The following is a 24,389-nucleotide window of genomic DNA, read 5'->3' as shown; positions in this document are numbered from 1 at the left end:
ATTCAATTCCCTTAGACTCACCTTAGGGGGCCTCAGAGGGCTGATCTCTGCATAGGGAGGGTCGTGGCTGTCAAGTTGATCCATCTGCAGGTCATCAGAGTCAGCTGTAGGAGGGGCTTGGGAAACAGTGGCTGAGGCTGGTACTGCAGGCAGGAGGGTGGTCCCACCTGTACACAGAAGACTCTCATTTAAAGTGTGCAATTGAGTGACCCTCACCAAGCCCAGAACAAGGTCACTGTTCCCTGGGCTGTAAAAGCAGGTCCCAGACCCATGTCTTGTTTCCTGACACCCTTGGCCCTTCCTTACTGGGCATGCACGCACCTCCCACCCTCAGCATTGCTCCCCGCAGGTTCTGCCAGTACAGCGCCTCTCTGCCCAGTGACTTCCCCAGCCTGCCAACTGTCTCTAGGGTCTCCTACATCCACTGCCCCTCCCCAGCACCCCCATCCCTCAGTGTCTTCCTAGCTCCTACCTCTCTCAGTCTCCATCTTCTTCCTCTTCCAGACCCACACTCCAGCTCCCAGACTCACCACCAGAATCATGGCAAGAACTCCTTTCCAAAGCCATTTGCTCTGGAAAGATCCTGAGGTCGAAGAAAACCTGGTGTCAGATCTGCTTCAACCAGGCCTGGCAGACAGGTGGGGGTAGGCCTCCAGGGCTCCATCTGTCTCCCAGTGCCCAAGTTTGCTGCAACCTGAAAGAATGTCCTCTCTCATAGTCTCTCCATAAAGTGGTCAGTGGCTCGTTAATTTTTCTGCTGCCAGGCCTTCTGTCCAATCTCTACACAGGAACCTCAGAGGCCTCCTCTACCTAGAGTGCCAGTGTACATTCCAGTCTGTCTCTTTTCTCCTTGCAGACCATCCCGGGCCCTGTGATGCTGGGAACTGTGATGTCTGTGATGTCTCCTAAGAGACATGCTAGTCTCTTAGGGTTTAGATGTGGTGTCCCCCAAAAGCTCACATGTGAAACAATACAAGGTTTGGAGGAGTAACGATAGGATCATAGCCTTAATACAATCAGAGGATTAATCCCTGTTGGGATTAACTGAGAGGTAACTGGTAGCAGGTGGGGTGTGACTGAAGGAAGTGGTTCATGGGGGCGTGGCTATGGGGTATATATATATTTTGTATCTGGAGAATGAAGTTTCTCTCTGCTTCCTGATCATCACGTGAGCCGCTTCCCTCTGCCATGCTCTTCCACCATGATATTCAGTCTCACCTGGAGCCCCTGGGGACTAGCTGTATGTGGACTGAGACCACTGAAACTATGAGCCCTTAAATAAACCTTTTCCCCTCTACAATTGTTCTGTTCGGGTCTTTCCGTCACAGCAGCAAAAAATCTGACTAAAACACTATCCCATATTGAAGTCCTAGGGAACGCAGCAGTCTGCATATATTGGCCATCTCCTGGACTTGCAGATGTGAAGGCTGTCATGAGGACATGGTTGTTCACAGAGGTGGGGGTCTTCAGGTACCAAGTGAAAGCCTTACCATGTTCCTCGGTCCCATCGCTGTCCTCCTCATCTTGCTACCACCCCCATTCCATCCCATTTCCACCCCCTTCTGAGGAGACCACACTCACCCCTCTGTGGGCAGACGCTCTCCAGGTCTAAGGTTGCATTCTTCTTGTCTGCAGGGTTGCTGACCATACAAGTGAGATGACCATTTAACTGACTCAGGGGCAGGCTCAGACTTAGATTCCTGGAGTTGGAGGCTGCTGACAGTGTCCCTTTCTGCTTCAGTTCCCTGGAAAAGTCGTTGCTCAACCAGGTCACTATGAAGTTCTCCATGGTCCCTGGGGTCCCACACTCCAGACTGACATTGCACCAGCCTAATGTGTTGGATGATGAATGAATCAGAATTTGGGGTTCGGGAATGGGTTCTGGAGTGAGAAAAGACCAAAGAGAAACTGAGCTTCAGAATGAGAGGCTCACCCAAGTACATTCTCCCTTACATGATGCAGCAGTGAGATGTTGCCAATTTTCTAAAGGCAGGCGGGGCAAGGAGCCTACCCCTGCCCACCCTTCCCAGGGGTTCTCACTCCTGGCCCACAGGCAGATGGCTAAAGCCTTTTCTGCTCAGAAAAGGGGACCTAGAGCTCCTCATCATCCATCTACTCCAAGGAGCAAAGTGAAGATCAATTCCTGGACCTTCCCCAGGCTGCCCTGGCCCTCACCACTGTCCCATGATTCATAGGTTCCTTCAAGTCACCCTGCTCAGGGATTTTCCATGACCTTTGTGAGAAAATGGACTTGAAACAGAATTTTATACCCTACCCATCTAGCATTAAACTGCAAGGGAAAAACAAAGACTTTAGGACACTAAAGGACTTTGAAAGCTAACCACCTCTTTAAAAAGAATTCAATGATGTGCAGGAAAAATAATGCAAAATGAATTTAAGAATGGGAAAGAAACATGATACAGCATTGATCAAAGAACAAAACATATATATTATACATCAAAACATATATATATCATATATATGAAGAATATACAGAGGGAAGAATATCTATATTTATAATAGATATTCACAACATAGAGGAGTTGCAAATACAACAGAAAAACATGATAAAGTTCTAACTTTGTTCAGAGGGGAAAAATATGCTTATTATCTTTAAATGCTGAGGTAAAATTTTAAGTTTAGTAACCAATGGGATTAAAGTACAGAGTTGTAGACTAGAGAACTACTAGAGAACTTTGGATCAAAGAAAATTCTATTAATTAATCCAACAAAAGCAAGAAAAAAATGAGAAAGTATGTTGAATAGAAAACATTAAATAAGATGTCAGAAGCAAATTTATACGTACAAAATATTGAAATACACTTAAATGCATTCTAACCCCCTATTAAAATTGGGTAAACCCAGTGTGCTCTTTACCCTATCTAATGACATAAAAAAATTAAAAAGAGGCGCTCTGGCCGCCCCGGGGCCCGTGCGCACGCCCCCGGCTGCGCGCGCGGCCCGCCGCGTGGCCCTGGGGGACTCGGCGGCGGCAGGAACTGGGCGCTCCCCGCGGGCGCCTATGGTCCGCGCCGCGTCGGCCCAGCTGCTCGCTGGTTGCTGTTGGCCGGATGCGCGCGCCGAGCACGCGTCGCTAGGGACCCTGCTGCCCCAGCGAGTCGCACGGCGCGCGGGGTCGGACGACCCGAGCTACCCTGGGTCCCGAGCCCCAGGCATTCCAGGCTGCAGATTGGGCGCTTGGATGCGGTGCGCGCTGCGGGTGCCCGTGCACCGCCGTCCCCGCGCCGAGGGGTCCAGACCTGGCGCGAAGGAGGCGCGGGAAGGGGGTCCTGAAGGTGGTACCCGACGTCCGCAGCCAAGATGCTTAGAGAGCCCCGGAGGCAGGGCCTGTCGGGCAGAGCGAACCTGCTGTCGCCCAGGACCCCGGGCAGCATGAAGACCCCCGTGGAGCTGGCCATCAGTGGGATGCAGACCCTCCACCTTCAGCACCGCTGCCGGGGTGGCTACCGGGTCAAGGCCAAGGCGTCCTAAGTGGATGAGACTCTGTTTGGCAGCCCTGTGGGCACCAAATCCCCTGCACCAGACTTTGACCCACCCTGGGTGCAGAAGCCTGACCGAACCAGAGGAGTGGGCACCAGGGCATCGCCATCGCAGGCCTCGCTGTCCAAGGGGAGTTGCGAGACCACCCCCTCTAGGGGCAGCACCCCGACTCTGACACCAAAGAAGAAGAACTAATACAGGCTCGTCAGCCGCTCCCCGTCCTACTGTGACGAGTCGCTGTTCGGCTCCCGACCCCAGGGCACCAGCTGGGAGGCCGCTGGGATGGCCAAGGGGGATGCCGCCAAGCTCTGGGCCCTCTTCTGGACGCCGCCGGCCACCCCCAGGGGCGGCCCCTCCCCCCGCCCCAGGGAGACCCCGCTGCGAGCCATTCATCCCTCCGGCCCCTCCAAGTCGGGGTCCCAGGCAGCCGCGGACGCCTGTGAGCTGCCCGCGGGTGGCGCAGGGACCCCTGCCCCTCCCAGGCGGGGGCGCTCGCAGTCCCTCACCCACCTGAACACCCCCAGCACTGGCTGCCCAGCCCGCACAAATGGACCTCTGGCCCCCCAGGCCCTCCACGTCCGGGGTGATCTTCCGGAGCCCCCTGGTGACTCACAGGGCCCGCTCAGTCAGTGCTTCCGTGCCAACCACGCCCCGCCAAAGTGGGGCCACCCAGAAACCAAAGCCGCCTTGGAAGTGAGGTGCCTTCGCCAGGGCTGCCCAGGGTTCGTAGGCCCTGGTAGGGGATCCCCTGGGAGACCAGCCTTACCTGGGCATCTGCAGGCATTGGAGAAGCCCCTTCACCCTGACGATCTGTTGTTCCCTGCCTTCTCCCCTGATGGGCACGGGGACCACCCTTGAGATGTCCCTCTGGCCCTGTCTTAGCCACTTGAATCTGTGCCAACCCGGCTCTGCCACCTCCCCCGCCTTCCCGCCAAGAGCAGATTGCCTGCTGGGAGGTTCCTTCCCCCTCAGGCTGAGACTTCTGCTGAGGATTCAGCCTCCACGGAGTCTGGAGGCCACAGAGCTGTTTTCCAGGACTGTGTGTGACTGGGGGAACCCAAGGGCATCTGGGTGCTTCGTGGGTGGACGTTTTTATTTAAACGTTCGTGTATTTATTTCTGTCAGTGGCTCATCAAGGCCTTGCGCGGCACTTGCTTCCTCCCCTCTTAGGTAAAGGCCGTTGTTAGACCTGACTTGATTTAAATAAAAGTTAAATATGACAGCTAAAAAAATAATTAAAAATATGGAAAAAGAAAGACCAGGAAAATATCAACAACATAATAATCAACAACATGACAGTAAATGTGGCAATAATGACTGAAAACTGCATAAAATATAAGATTTTTGAAACATAGCAAATGGGCCAAAGAAAGAGATTTTAGATTACTATGTATCTAACATTTTTGTATAAATGTTACAAAGCAAAACTACTGGAAGTTCAAGAATAAATTATTGATTCCACAAATACTTTGGTGGACAGACTAAATAGGTTAGAGGGGAGGATGTAATACAGGTAGAAACAGACATTAGTGGAGAGGTGTCCAGTCTAGGTAGCTCAGCCCACACTCAAGCCTAGCTCCCACTCTGTCCTTGCCTTCATCTGCTATACAGCATGGGGGTTCTAAATACCCAGTCTCCCAATCTTCTTGCAATTGCAGTTTTGACCAATGAAGTAAAGGGGGGATTTGGTGGAGGGGCGGGCAGGTCTTCACTCCTGAGGAGACAAAGCCTCAAAATGAGGAAGACTTTTTCCCCTGCCCTTCTCTTTTGCTGCCTTTATTCTCTTATTGCAGAACAACATCTAAAGAAACAGTCATATTGGACCATCAGACCACAAGTATGAGAATATATAAGGACCTTTGTGCCAAGGATGGCACAGCAGACAAGCCAGCCCAGGTCCCTGACAAGAAAGCCGGGCAGCTGAACCAATGTCAGCAAGTGCTCTCTCCTGGCTTCTTGTTATACAAAAAAAAAATAAGCCTAACTCACATAAGCCTTTGAAAAATCAAAGTTTTATTCCAATTGTAGATTAGAATTAATAAATTAGAATTAACTTATTAATTAATAAATTAGAATAATTCTAATTTAAAATCAAGTTTTATTCTAATTGTAGTCAAGCATATACCTACCTTACACAGACAATAATAATAAAGGAGATAGTCAATCAGCAATACCAAAATTTAATTGACCCATCAAGAGAAAAAATATTGATTCCTCTGACTAAAAATTTAAACCTTTAAGTAAGTGATGCTAGGAATGAGAACTGGAGCATAACTACAGACATAAAAAGATGTTTATATATATACACACAAACATTTAAATGCATTATATATATGTCAGGCACAGGCCCACAGCTATTACCCCAGCTACTTGGGAGGCTGAGGCAGGAGAATCCCAAGTTCAAGGCCAACTTCAGAAACTTTTCAAAATGCTCTCTCAAAAAATAAAAAGGGCTGGGGATGTAGCTCGGTGGTAGAGCACCCCAGGGTTCAGCTGCCTGTGCTTCCAAAGAAAGAGTGGGGAGGAGTAAGAGGAGAAGGAGAAGGAGGAGAAAGGGATCATGATGAAGGAGAGGAAGATGATGACAAAAGAGGAGAAAAAGAAGACAAAGGAGGAGGTGGAGAAGATAATAATGAAGGATGAGAAGACGAAGGAGAAGGAGGACGAGAATAAGAAGGAGGAGAGGGAGTGATGGCAATGAAGGAGAAGGAGAAAGAGAAGGAAAAAAACCAAGGAGAAAATCTGAACGCATCCATAGTCTCAGAAGCAATTAGGAAGACAGGTGAGGATCTGCCCTTATAAAGGGCATTGAAGAACATATGGTTTTAGGAGTGCATGATAACAAATTGCCAAGAAAAGTGAAATTCTCAGGTCCTATACACTGTTCCAGAATTTAGGGGGGGAAACACAGTACTCAGTTCATTTAGAAAGGATAGTTTACCTTCAGTACTCACATTAGTCACAGAGAATGCCAGAAACAAAACAAAACAGGACGAAACACACTTGTAAACCCATGAGTGAATGCCAGTTACAGAGAACTTAAAATTCCTAAATTAAATATTAGCAAATATGACCTCATAATAGATCATGATCAAGTTGTGTTTAGTACAGACATGTAAAGATGTTATATTTAGGAAATTTATTAATGTCCTTTACTCCACTTTTGCAGTACGAGGGATGGAACCGAGGGCCTCACACATGCAAGCCTTCTACCACTGAGCTATGTTCACTGCCCCGCCAAGGCACAGCATCAAGGGCCCGACATTCATTAGTTCATCATGACCCTATAAAGCTGATCCATGGATCATCCAGGGCAGGGATAGGCACACTTTTCTGTAAAGGGTCAGATCATATTTTAGGTTTTCGAGGTCACAGCTACAAAACTTTGTCTTTTATAATGCATAAGCACTAAATACAATATGTAATAGAATCAATGTGGCTGTGTTCTAATAAAATGTAAAATTCACAGAACATGTGCCTGAAGAAGATCTTTTTTTTTTTTTTTTTTTTTTTTGCCAGTGCTGAGGATCAAACACAGGTTACATGTAATGATATTTTAAAATCGCTTATTTTAAAGCAGCTTACTTCATGAATAGATAATAGTTCTTATAAAGCAAATGGCATGTGTACTAGAAAGTTTTCGGAGACATGGAGTGTTTAAAAAGCTAATACTCTTAGGTATTTAACATATTCACCCAGCTATTGGTTTATAAGAATTTTTATTATATGCTCTTTTAATGGATGAAGGGATGAGTCAAGGTTGAATTAAAAAAGAAACTTAGAGAAATTAGGTGTCTGTCAGCATCCTTTAAATATTGCTTAAATCTATTTGGTTAAGGGAATACTATCTTTTTAAATTTTTAATTGGTGCATTATAATTACACATATTAGTGGAATTCCTCATGACATTCATACATTCATGTAATATAATTTGACCTTCCCCCAGTTCCTCCCCTTTCCCTTCCCTCCTCCCTTTCCCTGACCCCTTCCTCTATTCTATTGGTCTCCCTTCTTCTATTCTCAGGTCTCCCTGAGCTCTAAGGGAATACTTTCTGAACCCTCACTGAAGCTGTACCAGACACATGGTGGATGCCCAAGAGAGCAAGACATGGACTCTGCTCTTAGGTAGAGAGTAGACCACACACAAATAACTCCAGTGCAAGGCAGGAAGAAACAACACCCATAAAAGAATTAGAAAAAAATCAATTTTGAGACTTGGTAACGGAAAGGTTCATTTCAGGATCAGAAAGATCAGGAAAATCATGATTTAGGACATGGTAGTTCTGAAAGCCCAGAGGAGAGGGAGAAAGAGAGCCAATATGTGAGTTAAAAGTGTCTGCCTATTAACGAGACAGGAAAGATGACTTCGATTCACACAGGCCTCTCTAAACTGAGATGGGTATACAGGCAATGAAGAATGAGTAAGTGTTGCTGGAAGATCTCATCTGAGCAGTGATGGATCAGGGAGTGGAAGGCAAAACAAAAGGAAACCAGTTAGTAGCAATTCTACTTTTTCTGGCAACTTCCCTTCTGCTCCAACCTTGTGTTTTTTATATGATTGTCAATCACAGCTCCCTGAAACTGGTTACAGGGAAGAGTGTGCATCCCAAGTCTATCAGGCAGAGTGTGTGATTCTACCAGCCAGTGATCAATCTAGGGCTGGGCATGGGTTCCAATCTCACCAATGAGAACCTTTTCCTCCACTTGTCTATGGAGAAGGAGTCAGGAAAGTCCCTTTGCTCTCTGGTTGGGTGGGATCCATAACAACCAAAGGACATGTTCCCTACTATGTAGAGAAGCCCATGGGAATAAAGATGACAGGAGAGAGTGGGGAAACAAAACAAACAAACAAAAAAGTAGTGAAGATGGCAGGTTATTGTGGCCCCTCACAGAGAGAGGAGAGTGCCCATCCACTTTCTAGTTCCTGTGAGTATGAGAGCCAAAGGAATTCCTTTATTGATCTTAGGTCCTAAAGGACCTATGCATCCATGTGGTGAAAACCCTCTTTATTGACCTAATTGAAGCAAGTACCCATGCTGCCAAAAAGATAGGATGATACTCTATCAGTATGTTTTGTCACTCAGAAAGCTATGCAAAAAAATTATCAGCCAAGGGCTGGGGATGTAGCTCAGTTGGTAGAGTGCTTGCCTCACAAGCACAAGGCCCTGAGTTCAATCCCCAACCCCGCAAAAAAATAAATAAATAAAAATTATCAGCCAAGGAGCAGAGTGAAGGAAAAATCAGAAACTTAGAGCTAGAGGCCAGGGCGATGGCTGGTGTACTCTCCACCCTTCCCTGACTGGAACCACCATCCTGGACCCTCAATCCAGTCAACTCAGTCTCTTCTTAAAAGCCTCCCCATCTGCCATATTGGAGTCCCTCATCCCTCTCCCACTCCCTCTAAGTGAGTGACTGCCTGCCATCCAGGGGACATGTGGGAGGTGGATATTCTTCCCTGGAGGGTCACCAGCATACGTCCCTGAACTACATCTCCAGTTCTCTTTCTTTTGAGACAGGGTCTCACTAGGTTGCCCAAGCCGACCTCAAACTTGCAATCCTCCTGCCTCGATATCTGGTGTCACTGAGATTACAGGTGTACAACACCATGCCTGGCTAAGATGTGCATTTTTAAAAGATAGATCAGTAGTCATGTGGGAGGTTATCTGAAAGAGGGAACAGACCAAAGGCAGGGAGACCAGTTAGGAGATTCCTGCTATAATCCATGCAGAGGGGATGGTGGATGGGTGGAAGCAGAGGGGACCAATGGGTCTCTGGCAGTGGGATGCACTTTCTCCACTGCATCATCTGCCCAGGGACCTCTGCTTCTGCTTCCTGGGGGAGGATGCTGGTTCACTTGCTGGCCTGGGAGATCCAGAACACAGGGGTTGGTCACCTTCTGCATCTTCAACTTGGCTGTAGGACAGAGTTGTCTTTTGAAAGTTTGACAGTCATACATCAGACCAATTTATCTAAAACCATTTTACCAAGCCAGATATGACAATGCACACCTCTAATCCCAGGAACTCTGGAGGTTGAAGTAGGAGGATTGCAAGTTTGAGGTCAGCCTCAGCAACCTAGCAAGGCCCTAAGCAACTTAGTAAGACCCTGTCTGAAAATAAGAAGGACTGGTGATGTGGCTTAATGGTTAAGCACCCCTGAGTTTAATCCCTGGTACCAAAATATAAAATAAAACCATTTTACCTAATGCCCATTCTAACCTCCAATCTCCTTTTTAGTAGTTTTTTTTTTCTTTGTCTTTTTCAGTGTCCAATTTTGTTGTTCTGTTTTTACCAACTTATCTCAGTCACAGAATTTTAAATCAGTTTTTGAAAGAGACAATTAAGGACATTTTTGACGTAATTTTATATTTCTAATGATTGATTTTACAGTATCTCATGATTGAAGAAAGTTTGGGTTTTTGTTTTTTTTCCTTTTGGGTAACACCCACTGCCATAAAAATGCCATTTCATTTGCATTTTGTATAAATTTTAACAAACTTTAGCTAGTTTTCCCTAAGATGTATCTTTAAATTTTAGTTTTTATTTTTAGGATCTCAGAAGAGTGCCAGTTTAATTTTTTTGTTTTTTGGGATTTTTGTTTTTGTTTTTGTTTGTTTCTGTCACCTGATTTTAGGCTAACTTACTTTAGAAACATGGTTTTTGGAATGCCTGGTTGGGCATGGAATCAGACTTACCATGTATACAGAGTCTAAAGGCTACCTTCTGGGATTTTCCTGAGTGGAATTTGATTTCCGCTGTATATAGTCCACTCATTTCCATGGTGAGATTCAAAATGTCCAAAAAATACCTCTCAGTCAGATGGAATCTGTGCTTATATTTGTCTTCAAGTTCATACCACTCAGGAACAGGGGTTTTAGGCTTCCAAGACACCAGAAACTGCTTTCTCTCATCCTCAGAATTCCAGTTCCACTCTATCTCTCGGACGTCAGGGCTCAAAGAGTAGTTCAAGGGCAATTGAACAGATTCCCCCACAGCCCTGTTCAATGTGCAGGAAAAGCTGGGGTCTTTGACAGTCTGGAAACCTGGTGAAGGAAGAGCTGAGATTAGCAAAAGAAAGGAGTGGAGCGAACAGTGTCACATGGATATTTACAGAGAAGGAACCAAAGCTGCAGAGGAACTCGCTGGGGTGTTGATCTTGCCTAGAATGTGACAGTTTTGATTCCAGCACGTGTCTGTCACCCTCCTGGACTCCGGCTCTTTCCTTCTCTTGCTGGGGTGCAAGGATGAACAAGCAGGGCAGATCTCTTTTCCCATGGAGCTTCTATTTTAATAAATGAGACTGTTGAAAAAGGCAAATTTGTACCCAACAAAGTCCTTGGTCTAATTCAAGGAAAAGGAAACTGACAACATCAAAGTTGATAAATCCAACATTTCCATTTGCCTATATGTATTGGAAGAAAATTATTTTGGCTTTCTCTGCTGCCAACATTTTTCCTCAACCCACTGCAATGTAGTCTCTGGTCTAATAGCCCTCTGAAATTGCCCTTGATTAGGTCACTAGTAAACCCTTATTTATCAGTCCAGTTTTCAGTACTCCGTCCTATTTTTGTGGCATTTGACATGTGACTAGTTGTCTCTCTGAAAGCTCCACTTGTTTGGTACAAATGTTTACCATTTTGGGCTCTCAGCTCAAGTTCATTCAAAAAATATTTAATGCACTATGCACAGTTGAGGCTGCTGGGGTGCAAGGATGAACAAGCAGGGCAGATCTCTTTTCCAGTGGAGATTCTATTTGAATAAATGAGACTGTTGAAAAAGGCAAATAAAAGCAAAAATGATTTCACATCATTTTAAGTGCAATGAAGAAAATTTTAAAGATGCAGCACAGACCTCTTGCCTAGCACTGGAATTTTTCAAAAATGTGAGAATTTTCTGCCTGAAAAGTCAGAGCCTATCTCCTGCTACAGAAGCTTAAAATGCCAGATCCTCTCTCCCAGCGTCCTTCACAGATAGGACAGCACATAACCTAGGCTCCTCTAGTCAAATGTGCCAATCCCAGACTTTCAAATGCAAGCTAGTCACATTAAAAGAGGAAGACCACAAGCTCTGTACTGCAGATGGTGAAACCCATGGCAGCAGTCACCTCCAGTTGCCTATGGCAATGGTGGCCACTGTTCTGGAGCAGGGCAAGTGTCCAGGTCTATGGCATTGGCGTGTGAGCTGTGAAGTAAATCTCAGCCAGGAGGGACAGGCCAACTTCTACTGGACCAGCTCTGATGGCGTGACTCAGGATGTGGTCCCTGGATGAGTAGTTTCAAAGGTTAGTCATTGAACCCCTCAAAGATCTGCAGACACTTGCTATTCTTTAATGCACATTTCCAATTAGTCCATTGACTTCTGTTGTTTGTAACCAAGAACTGTGATTGGCACTTAGGATAATGTAATAGAATAATGGTGGTGTGGCTGAGGTGTGGAGTGGGAGTTATTTATCAAGAAGGCCCCTAGGAAGAGTTAATTACACAATATCCTGAATGATGATAGGGAGTGTTCCAGGCAGAGGAAAGAGTGTTTGCAAAGGTTCTAACACAGAATTGAGCTTGGCCTATACATGGGATGGAAGGAATAGCCATGGCTAGAGCCACCCCAATGTACCCCAGCACTAGGATGGCTCCCATAAACCAAGAAACCAGGGCTTTTCAAACTCCAAGCCCAATCTCACGAACCCCAGCATCAGGCCAGCCTACTCAAGGACTCATGCAGCCAATTCACACATGGGCCCTACCAGATGACCTGCCCAGAACTCTGGACCAGATGACTGTTTAAGGACTTTCCTTGCTGAAGCTAGTCTGTGAAAAACTGGACCGACTACAAGCCTACTTCTTCAAATGTGAAGACTCCAATGCATGGCCACAAGGATCATGAACATCAATAAAGGGAATTAAGGGGAAAAAACAAAGCACAAATAACAGATCCTAAACAAATTGAGATTTAGAAACTACCTAACAAATAATTAAAGTAATCATCTTAAAGAATTTCAGTGAGCTTTAAGAAAACACAGATAGCTGGGCATGGTGGTTCACACCTGTAATCCCAGAAACTCAGGAGACTGAGACAGGAGGATTGAAAGTTCAAAGCCAGTCTCAAAACTTAGCAAGGTCCTAAGCTACTAGCAATACCGTGCCTCGATTAAGAAATAGAAAAAAGGGGAGGGAATGTAGTCCAGTGTTAAGCACCTCTGGGTTCCATCCCTGGTACCAAAAGAGAGAGAGAGAGAGAACACAGATAGATAGACAGATAACTAACAAAATTTCAGAGACTGACAGAGATATAGAAACCATTTAAAAAAAAAACTGAGATTACCACCAAGGAACTAATATATGCATTATGAATGCCCCAAAGGAGCAGAGAAAAAGAAAGGAGGAATAGCTTACTTAAAGAAATAACTTCTCAGTATATATCCAAAGGATTTAAAACCAACATACTACAGTGACACAGCAACATCAATGTTTACATCAGCTCAATTCACAACAGCCAACCAAGGTGCCCTTCAACAGATGAAAAGATTAAAAAAAAAAAGTGGTATATATACACAGTTGAGTATTAGCCATAAAGAAGAATGACTTTATGATGTTTGCCAATAAATGGATGGATCTGGAAACTATCATGCTAAAATAAGCCAGTCCTAAAAAGCCAAAGGCTGAGTGTTTTCTCAGATATGTGGAAGCTAACACACAAGAAAGGGCAACAGGGGTTAAAAAAAAGAAGAAGAAGAATAGAAGTTCAATGGAGTAGACAAAGGGGAACTAAGGGGGGAAAGGAGGAAAGATGGGATACGGAAAGACAGTGAAATAAATCTGATATAACATTCCTACATACACATATAAATACACCACAGTGAATCTCACCATTGCGTACATTTACAAGAAAATTATTTTTTAAAAATAACTATAGGTAAATGGCAGAAAGATCAGTAGAGTAGAGGGAGGGGAGCAGGGGAAGAAGAAAGAAAGATACTGGGAACGGAATTAGAACATGATATATTCCATGCCTTTATAATTATAAAATGGATTCTACTGTTATGTATAACTAAAAAGACCAACAAAAGTAAAATTAAAATTAAAAAAAGAAATAATGACAGAAGAACTTCCCAAATCTGGAGAGAAAATTAAACATCCAAAATCATGAAACCCAAAGAACTCCAAGTAGATTAAGTACAGATTTTCAGTGAGACATATTATAATTAAAGTCTCAAAAGTCAAAAACAAAAGAGAATTTTGAAAGCAATAAGAGAAAAGAAAATTGTCACATAAAAAGGAAAATCCATAAGAATATCAATTTTTTTAGCAGAAATCTTGCAAGTCAGGAAAGACTAGAAGGATATATTCAAAGTGGGGAGTAACAAGAGTACTATACCTGGCAAGTTTATGCTTCAGAAAACAAAGAAGAGAAATAAGGAAGAGAGAAGGATGATTGAAGACAAACAAAGCTGTAAGAATTCATCACCACTAGACATGCTTCATAAGAAAGTTCTTCAAGTTGAAACGAAAGAATACTAACTAACATAAAAACATAAAACTCATCGTAAGGGCAAAAATAGTCAAATTCAGAATACTCTAATACTATAAAGTTGGTGTATAAATCATGTTTTATTCTATGATTAAATTGAAAATTATTAAAAATAACTATACAATAATTTCTTAGAGGATACACAAATACATAAAAGATGTAAAACTGCCACATCAGTAACATAAAATGTGGGAAGAGGAAAAGTTACAGTATAGAACTATTGTATGTGGTCAAAAATGAGTTGCTCTCAGCTAAACACTGTTTCAAATTAAAGTGGTTTTAAGTAACACTCATGGAAAAGACAAAGAAAAAAACCTGTAGCAAAATCACAAAAGAGAAAGGAATCAAAGCATATCACTACCAAGAAAATCATCAAATCACAAAGGAAGATGGTAATAACAGAAGAAAAAATTACCTACAAAACAGAAAACTAACTAGCAGAATGACTGCACTAAGTTTTTATCGATCAATAATTACTTTAAATGTAAAAGTATAGTCCAATAAAAAGACAGAGGGTGGTTGAATGGATAAATAAACTAAATTCAACCAGATGCACCTTACAGGAGACTCATTTTAGCTTTAAGGACACTTATAAGCTGAAAGTGAAGGGATGGAAAAAAGATATTCTGTGGAAATAAAAGCTAAAAAGAGCAGGTGTGGCTATACATATATCAAACAAATAGACTTTGCATCAATCATAAGAGATGGTTATATAATGATAAAGGGAACAATCCATCAAGAGGGCATAATAATTATAAATACATATCCAGCATCAGAAAACTTAAATATAGAAGGCTGTGGATGTAGGTCAGTGGCAGAACACCTTGGTGGTGTGCATGAGGCCCTGGGTTCAATCCCCAGCACTAGGAAGGAAGGAAGGAAGGAAGGAAGGAAGGAAGGAAGGAAGGAAGGAGAGAAAGAGAGAGAGAGAGAAAGAAAGAAAGAAAGAAAGAAAGAAAGGAAGGAAGGAAAGAAAGAAAAAGAAAGACAAGAAAAATAATGAAATCTAAATATGTAAAGCAACTGCTTACAAAACTGAAGGGAGAAATACCAATACCAATAGTAAGGAACTTTACTCTTAATATTCCATTTTGGGGATTCTGCCATTGGGTCCCCTTCTAACACCTGGGAGAAGTCTGCATTTACTTTTCTTTAGTAAGGTTTAATTTCACTCTACATTTTCCTCGGCATGCTTCTCCAGCGATATACTTCAACACCTGAGGAAGTAGGACTAGTCACCGGATCCAAGATGGCGGAGTACAGGGTGACTGCATCTCCAGTCGCTCCAGAACCCAGGATTCAGGAAGGGGAGGCATTGAGAGACTCAGACTAAAATAGAACCACAGGAGCCAGCCACAAGTCCCCAAACCAGCAGAGACCTCCAACCCACAAGCAGCCTCTGGGACCAGGGCAGGGCAGCCAGAGACCTCTCCAGGAGGACCTGTCCACTCCAGCCGCAGGCTTTTTCCATGGGGCAATCCAAGATGGCGGACGAAAGGATGACTACATCTCCAGTCACTCCAGAACCCATGATTCAAGAAGGGGAGACATTGAGACACTCAGACTAAAATATAGCCACGGGGTGAGTCTACCCACCCAGTGAAGCTCGGCCCGAGCAGCAGACCCAGATTCGGGCAGCTTATTAGAGTAGGGCAGGGCAGCTAGAGTCTTCTCCAGGCAGCCCTGGGCACTTCGGCGGTGGTCTCCTCCCACACAGCCAGCTTCTCGGAGCAGGCCCCCCAGTGAGAGCCTTTCCACACAGAGCCAGCTCCAAACCCTGGAACCAGTAGCGGGATAGGGGCAGCTTTCTTCGGAAGCACTGCATTATTAAGTTACTCCAAGACTTCAGGCTACTGAAGACTGGGAGGTGATACACTGGAAATCTACAGGGACACTATAAGCCAATAGAGGAAATCTGCAATATCATAGAGTCCCACTGACATCTGACCAATATGAGAAAACAAGGGAAGAAAATGTCCCAAACAAACCTAGATACTATATCAATAAGACCCAATGACAGCACAGCAGAAGAAATGTCAGAAAGGGAGTTCAGAATGTACATAATTAAAACAATCAAGGAAGCAAATGAGGAGATGAAAGAACAAATGCAGGCATTGAAGGAGGAGATGAAAGAGCAAATGCAGGCATTAAATGATCACACCAATCAACCGTTAAAAGAGCAAATATGGGAAGAAAGAGATCATTTCAATAAAGAGTTAGAGATATGGAAAAAAAACAGAAATCCTTGAAATGAAGGAAACAATAAACCAAGTTAAAAACTCCATAGAAAGCATAACCAATAAGACAGAACACCTGGAAGACAGAACCTCAGATATTGAAGACAAAATATTTAATCTTGAAAACAAAGTTGACCAAACAGAAAAGATGGTAAGAAATCATGAACAGAATCTACAAGAATTATGGGATATCATGAAAAGGACAAATTTAAGAATTATTGGGATTGAGGAAGGCTTAGAGAAACAAACCAAAGGAATAAACAATCTATTCAATGAAATAATATCAGAAAATTTCCCAAATCTGAAGAATGAAATGGAAAACCAAGTACAAGAGGCTTATAGGACTCCAAATATACAAAATTGCAACAGACCCACACCAAGGCACATTATTATGAAAATACCTAACATACAAAATAAAGACAAAATTTTAAAGGCCAGGAGAGAAAAGAATCAAATTACAATCAGAGGGAAACCAATAAGAATATCAGCAGATTTTTCAATCCAGACCCTAAAAGCTAGAAGGGCCTGGAACAACATTTTTCAAGCCCTGAAAGAAAATGGAAGCCAACCAAGAATCTTATACCCAGCAAAACTTACTTTCAGATTTGACGATGAAATAAGATCCTTCCATGATAAACAAAAGCTAAAGGAATTTACAAAAAGAAAGCCGACATTACAGAACACTCTCACCAAAATATTCCATGAGGAAAAGATGAAAAACAATGATGCAAATCAGTAACGGGAGGAACTAGCCTAAAGGAATAGCCAAATAAAGGAGAAACCAAATCACATCAAAAAACAAAAATGAGTCAAATGACTGGGAATACAAATCATATCTCAATAATAACCCTGAATGTTAATGGCCTGAACTCATCAATCAAAAGACATAGACTGGCAGATTGGATTAAAAAGAAAAATCCAACAATATGCTGCCTGCAAGAGACTCATCTCATAGAAAGAGATACCCATAGACTAAAGGTGAAAGGATAGGAAAAAACATACCATGCACACGGACACAGCAAAAAAGCTGGAGTATCCATCCTCATTTTCGATAATGTGGACTTCAAGCCAAAACTAGTCAGAAGGGATACAGAAGGACATTACATACTGCTTAAGGGAAGCATAAATCAGCAAGATATAACAATCATAAATATCTATGCCCCGAACATTGGCTCATCCATGTACGTCAAACAAATCCTTCTCAATTCCAGAAATCAAATAGACCACAACACAATAATACTAGGCGATTTTAACACACCTCTCTCACCACTGGACAGATCTTCCAGACAAAAATTGAACAAAGAAACCATAGATCTCAATAACACAATCAACAATTTAGACTTAACCAACTTATATAGAATATACCATACAACAAAGAACAAATACACTTTCTTCTCAACAGCACATGGATCCTTCTCTAAAATAGACCATGTTTTATGCCAAAAAGCTACTGTTAGCAAATACAAGAAGAGATACTACCTTATATTCTATCAGATCATAATGGATTGAAATTAGAAATAAATGACAGAATAAAAAACAGAAATTTCTCCAATACCTGGAGATTAAATAATACACTATTATATGATGAATGGATAACAGAAGACATCAGGAGGGAAATAAAAAAATTCTTAGAAGTAAACGAGAGCAAAGACACATATCAAAACCTCTGGGACACTATGAAAGAAGTACTTAGAGGAAGATTTATTTCATGGGGTGCATTCAACAAAAGAAGTAGAAATCAACAAATAAACGACTTAACACTACAGCTCAAAGCCCTAGAAAAAGAAGAACAGACCAACACCAAAAGTAGTAGAAAACAGGAAATAGTTAAAATCAGAGCCAAAATCAACGAAACTGAAACAAAAGAAACAATCGGAAAAATTAACAAAATAAATAGTTGGTTCTTTGAAAAAATAAACAAAATTGATAAACCCTTAGCCACACTAACAAAGAGAAAGAGGGAGAAAACTCAAATTACTAAAATTCGGAATTAACAAGGAAATATCACAACAGACGTGAGTGAAATACAAAACATAATTAGAAGCTATTTTAAAAATCTATACTCCAACAAAACAGAAAACCTCGAAGACATCAACAAGTTTCTAGAGACATATGAATTACCTAAACTGAACGAGAGGACATACACAACTTAAATAAATCAATTTCAAGCAATGAAATAGAAGAAGTCATCAAAAGCCTACCAACAAAGAAAAGTCCGGGACCAGATGGGTTCTCAGCCGAGTTCTACAAAACCTTTAAAGAAGAGCTCATTCCAATACTCCTCAAAGTATTCCATGAAATAGAAGAGGAGGGAACCCTCCCAAACTCATTCTATGAAGCCAATATCACCCTGATACCTAAACCAGACAGAGACACTACGAGGAAAGAAAATTTCAGACCAATATCCTTAATGAACATCAATGCAAAAATTCTCAACAAAATTTTAGCAAATCGCATACAAAAATATATTAAAAAGATAGTGCACCACGATCAAGTGGGTTTTATCCCAGGGATGCAAGGTTGGTTCAACATGCAGAAATCAATAAATGTCATTCACCATATCAACAGACTAAAAGTTAAAAATCACATGATTATTTCAATAGATGCAGAAAAAGCATTCGATAAAATACAGCATCCCTCCATGCTCAAAACACTAGAAAAAATTGGGGTAGTGGGAACATTCCTTAACATTGTAAAGGCCATCTACACTAAGCCCATGGCCAAACCTATTCAATGAAATAATATCAGAAAATTTCCCAAACCTGAAGAATGAAATGGAAAATCAAATACAAGAGGCTTACAGAACACCAAATGCACAGAATCACAACAGATCCACACCAAGGCACATTATAATGAAAATGCCTAACATTCAAAATAAAGATAGGATTTTGAAGGCCGTGAGAGAAAAGCATCAGATTACAATAGGGGGAAACGAATACGGACAGCAGCCGACTTCTCAACCCAGACTCTAAAAGCTAAAAGGGCCTGGAACAACATATTTCAAGCTCTGAAAGAACATGGTTGCAAACCAAGAATCCTATACCCAGCAAAACTAACCTTCAGATTGGAAGATGAAATAAAATCCTTCCATGATAAACAAAAGTTAAAAGAATTTACAAATACAAAGCCTGCACTATAGAATGTTCTCAACAAAATATTCCATGAGGAGGAAATGAAAAACAACAATGTAGATCAGCAAAGGGAGGAACTACCTTAAAGAAAAACCACTCAAAGGAGAAAACAAGCCAACTTAAAAACCAAAAATAAGCCCAAATGACTGGGAATACGAATCATATCTCAATAATAACCCTGAACGTTAATGGCCTAAACTCATCAATCAAAAGACATAGACTGGCAGAATGGATTAAAAAGAAAGACCCAACAATATGCTGCCTGCAAGAGACTCATCTCATAGAAAAAGACATCCACAGACTAAAGGTGAAAGGATGGGAAAAAACCTACCACGCACATGGACTCAGTAAAAAAGTGGGAGTTTCCATCCTTATATCAGATAAAGTGGACTTCAAGCCAAAGTTAGTCAGAAGGGATAAAGAAGGACATTTCATATTGCTTAAGGGAACCACAAATCAGGAAGATGTAATAATTGTAAATATTTATGCCCCAAACAATGGTGCATCCCTGTACATCAAACAAATCCTTCTCAATTTCAGGAATCACATAGACCACAACACAATAATTCTGGGTGACTTTAACACACCACTGTCACCACTGGATAGATCTTCCAAACAAAAACCAAACAAAGAAACCATAGAACTCAATAACACAATCAACTACCTAGACTTAATAGACATATATAGACTATTCCATCCATCAATGAGTGAATTCACCTTTTTCTCAGCAGCACATGGAAACTTCTCGAAAATAGTCCATATGTTATGCCACAAAGCAGCTCTTAGGAAATGCAAAAAAATAGAGATACTGCCTTGTGTACTATCATATCATAATGGAATGAAATTAGGAATCAATGACAAAATAAAAAACACAAATTACTCCAGCACCTGGAGACCAAATAATATGCTATTGAATGAAACATGGATAACAGAAAACATCAGGAAAGAGATAAAAAAATTCTTAGAGGTCAATGAGAATGATGATACTACATATCAAAATATGGGACACTATGAAAGCGGTACTAAGAAGAAAATTCATTGTATGGAGTGCATTCAAGAAAAGAATGAAAAGTCAACAATGAAATGACCTAACATTACAGCTCAAAGCCCTAGAAAAAGAAGAACAGAATAACAGCAGAAGTAGTAGAAGACAGGAAATAATTAAAATCAGAGCTAAAATCCATGAAATTGAAACAAAAGAAACAATTCAAAAAATTGACTAAACAAAAAGTTTGTTCTTTGAGAAAGTAAACAAAATAGACAAACCCTTAGCCACACTAACAAAGAGAAGGAGAGAGAAGACTCAAATTACTAAAATTCGTGATGAAAAAGGAAATATCACGACAGACACCACTGAGATACAGAACATAATGAGAAGCTACTTTGAAAATCTGTATTTCAACAAAATAGAAACGACCAAAGACACTGACAAATTTCTAGAGACAGATACTCCTCCCAAACTGAACCAGGAGGACATACACAATTTAAACAGATCAATATCAAGCAATGAAATAGAAGAAGCCATTAAAAACCTACCATCCGAGAAAAGCCAAGGATCAGATGGATTCTCAGCCAAGTTCTTAAGACCTTCAAAGAGAGGGCTAGGGTGTGAGCTTAGCTGGTAGAGTGCTTGCCTTCCAAGCACAAGGCCCTGAGTTCCATCCCCAGTACACACACACACACACACACACACACACACACACACACAAAAAGACCTTCAAAGAACAACTCATTCCAATACGTCTCAAAGTATTCCAGGAAATAGAAAAGGAGGGTGCCCTACCAAACTCATTCTATGAAGCTAATATCACCCTCATACCCAAACCAGGAAAAGACACGTCAATGAAAGAAAATTTTAGACCAATATCCTTGATGAATTTAGATGCAAAGATCCTTAACAAAGTACTGGCAAACCATATCCAAAAACATATTAAGAAAATTGTGGAGGGAGGTTTCAAGATGGCGGCCTAGAGGGTGGCTGCATTTCATGTTGCTCCAGGACTCAGGATTCAAAAGAGGAGATATTGAGACACTTGGGACCAACTCAAAGCAGCCGGGTGACTCTCACCCATTGGGAAGGCGTCCTGGATGGGACGGTGGTCCCGGAACGCAGGAAACTTTGTGAAGTAGAGCTGCCGGCGAGACGCCCCTCCCCCCGCTCGAGCAGTGAACTCGGACAACTGGAAGCGCCGTAAAGGAGGCCGCTCGGCACAGCGCTGGGACTTGGAGCCACCACTGAGGCTCCGGCAGCTGCCCAGGGGAGGAGTGGCGAGGATAGCTGTGTGGACTCAGAACACCGGGGCCTGCCCTGAGGAGGAAGAGGAGGAATGTGGCCACTTGGATTCGCAGTGACTGCACCAGAGCTACGGGCGGTTGCCAGAGGAGAAGCTGCGCGGCGAGCTGTTTGGACTCTAAGCGACCGCTTCTGAACACCGGGGCCTGCCCTGAGGACGAAGAGGAGGAGGAGCGTGGCCGCTTGGATTCGGGGTGACTACACCAGAGCTACAGGCGGTTGCCAGAGGAGGGGCTGCGTGGCGAGCTGTTTGGACTCGGACCACTTCTGAACACCGAGGCCTGCCCGGAAGAGTGGGACGAGGAGGAGGAGGAGCGCGGCAGGTCATTTGGACTCGCAGTGACTGCATTGGCACTCCGGGCGGCTGCTCAAAGGAGAAGGCGAGTGGTGAATTGTTTGGACATAAAGTGACAGCTCCTGAACGCAGGGGGGCTGCCTGGAGGAGAAGCGTGGTGGGTCGCTTGGTCTTGAGTGGCCGCGCCAGGGCTCCGGGCGGTTGCCCGGGGGACCCGTGCAGCGGGTCACGTGGATTCAGAGCCACTCGGAGCGGCCACTCCTGAACACCCGGGGGGTTATCTGGAGAAGGAGGAGGAACGGGGAGGGTCACTTCGATTTGGAGTGATTGATTGCCCAGGGCTACGGGTGGTTGGTGGGAGGAGGAGGCACGCAGTGAGTTTCTTGGATTCCTAGTGACCGCACCGGAATACTGGGCGGCGGTCTGGAGGAAGAGGCGTGTGGCGGGTCTCTGGGACTCAGAGCGATTGTACGGGGCCCCAGGTGGCTGCTCAGAGGAGGGGCCGCATAGCCAGGCGATTAGGTGCAGAGCAGGGTCCCAGGACCTAGGAGGCTTCTTGGTGGAAGAGCCGCACAGAGACAGGCTTAGGGCGGAGCGAAGGTTCCAGACCTGCAGGCAGATTCTCTGAGGAGGGGCAACCTAAGGAGACTCATCTGCGAAGGGTGAGGCTCCCAGGCCCAGGAGGTAGGGCCGGGCCCCTGGGAACTTTGCAGAGGAAGGCAGCCCAGCCCAGGCGGTAGCTGTAAATTGAGGGGAACCTCTAGGAAGGAACTGACCAGTGAGACCTCCCCACCGGGTGAGTCTTCCCTGCCAGGTGAGGTTTCCCCACAAGGACGGTAAAACCAGAGACTCAGGCCCAAATAGGCCTTGCCTCAGCCCGCAGCCTAGGTCCCCTTTGGATGACCATTGGTTAACAAGTGGAGGCACCTCTGCCCACTAGCAGGGATTATACCCCACCTGAAGGCCACCACTCCTAGAGAGGCAGCTTCCTTGTGTTGCACCGCATTATCAACTTCCTCTAAGACTTCAGCCTACTGAAGGCTAAGGGGGGATATGTATAGAAATCTCCAGGGACATTGGTAGTCAATAGAGGAAATCTGCAATATCTCAGCGGTCCACTGAAACCTGAACAGTATGAGAAAACAAGGAAAGAAAATGCTGCAAACAAATCTAGATGTTACATCAATAAAACCCAATGACAGCATGGCAGAAGAAATGACAGAAAAGGAGTTCAGAATGTACATAATTAAAATGATCAGAGAAGCAAACGATGAGATGAAAGAGCAAATGCAAGCATTGAATGATCGCACCAATCGACAATTAAAAGAGCAAATACAGGAAGCAAAAGATCATTTCAATAAAGAGTTAGAGATATTGAAAAAAAAAACAAACAGAAATCCTTGACATGAAGGAAACAATAAACCAAATTAAGAACTCCATAGAAAGCATATCCAATAGGACAGAACACCTGGAAGACAGAACCTCAGACATTGAAGACAAAATATTTAACCTTGAAAACAAAGTTGAACAAACAGAGAATATGGTAAGAAATCATGAACAGAATCTACAAGAACTATGGGATATCATGAAAAGGCCAAATTTAAGAATTATTGGGATTGAGGAAGGCCTAGAGAAACAAGCCAAAGGAATGAACAATTTATTCAATGAATTATTATCAGAAAATTTCCCAAATCTGAAGAATGAAATGGAAAATCAAGTACAAGAGGCTTACAGGACTCCAAATACACAAAATTACAACAGACCCACACCAAGGCATATTATAATGAAAATACCTAACATACAAAATAAAGACAGAATTTTAAAGGCTGTGAGAGAAAAGAACCAAATTACATTCAGGGGGAAACCAATACGGATATCAGCAGATTTTTCAATCCAGACCCTAAAAGCTAGAAGGGCCTGGAACAACATTTACCAAGCCCTGAAAGAAAATGGATGCCAACCAAGAATCTTATACCCAGCAAAACTTACCTTCAAATTTGACGATGAAATAAAATCCTTCCATGATAAACAAAAGCTAAAAGAATTTACAAAAAGAAAGCCAGCATTTCAGAACATTCTCAGCAAAATATTCCATGAGGAAGAGATGAAAAACAAAGAAGCAAATCAGCAAAGGAAGGAATTATCCTAAAGGAATTGTCAAATAAAGGAGGAAACAAGTCGTGTCAAAAAAATAAATAAATAAAATTTAAAAAATGAACCAAATGACCGGGACACCAAATCATATCTCTATAATAACCCTGAATGTTAATGGCCTGAATTCATCAATCAAAAGACATAGACTGGCAGATTGAATTAAAAAGAAAGATCCAACAATATGTTGCCTGCAAGAGACTCACCTCATAGAAAAAGATACCCATAGACTAAAGGTGAAAGGATGGGGAAAAA

The 24,389-nt window shown here is 42.9% G+C and overlaps 1 protein-coding gene and 1 pseudogene across 3 annotated transcripts in view; one reads left to right on the top strand and one right to left on the bottom strand.

The window, feature by feature from the left end:
• Positions 1-24,389, bottom strand: part of LOC306643312 (CD48 antigen-like) — a 47,099-nt gene that overhangs the window by 6,279 nt on the left and 16,431 nt on the right. The window contains exons 2-5 of one of the 2 annotated variants that reach the window (XM_079109360.1): positions 10,196-10,543; positions 1,582-1,881; positions 473-583; positions 22-167 (exon numbers count right to left, since the gene is read on the bottom strand). In XM_079109360.1, the coding sequence (XP_078965486.1) occupies positions 22-167; positions 473-583; positions 1,582-1,881; positions 10,196-10,543 (905 nt within the window). The remainder of the gene's footprint in view (positions 1-21; positions 168-472; positions 584-1,581; positions 1,882-10,195; positions 10,544-24,389) is intronic. The other variant, XM_079109361.1, reaches the window with a different exon arrangement.
• LOC306658914 (RBPJ-interacting and tubulin-associated protein 1-like) lies at positions 2,919-4,725 on the top strand (annotated as a pseudogene). Its single transcript has one exon. The product of its transcript is annotated as an RBPJ-interacting and tubulin-associated protein 1-like (transcript).

Source organism: Sciurus vulgaris, assembly GCF_902686455.1.
Source record: "Sciurus vulgaris genome assembly, chromosome: 1".
NCBI lineage: Eukaryota > Metazoa > Chordata > Mammalia > Rodentia > Sciuridae > Sciurus > Sciurus vulgaris.
The sequence above is the reverse complement of the archived record's forward strand: the minus strand, read 5'-3'. Positions and strand labels throughout refer to the sequence as shown.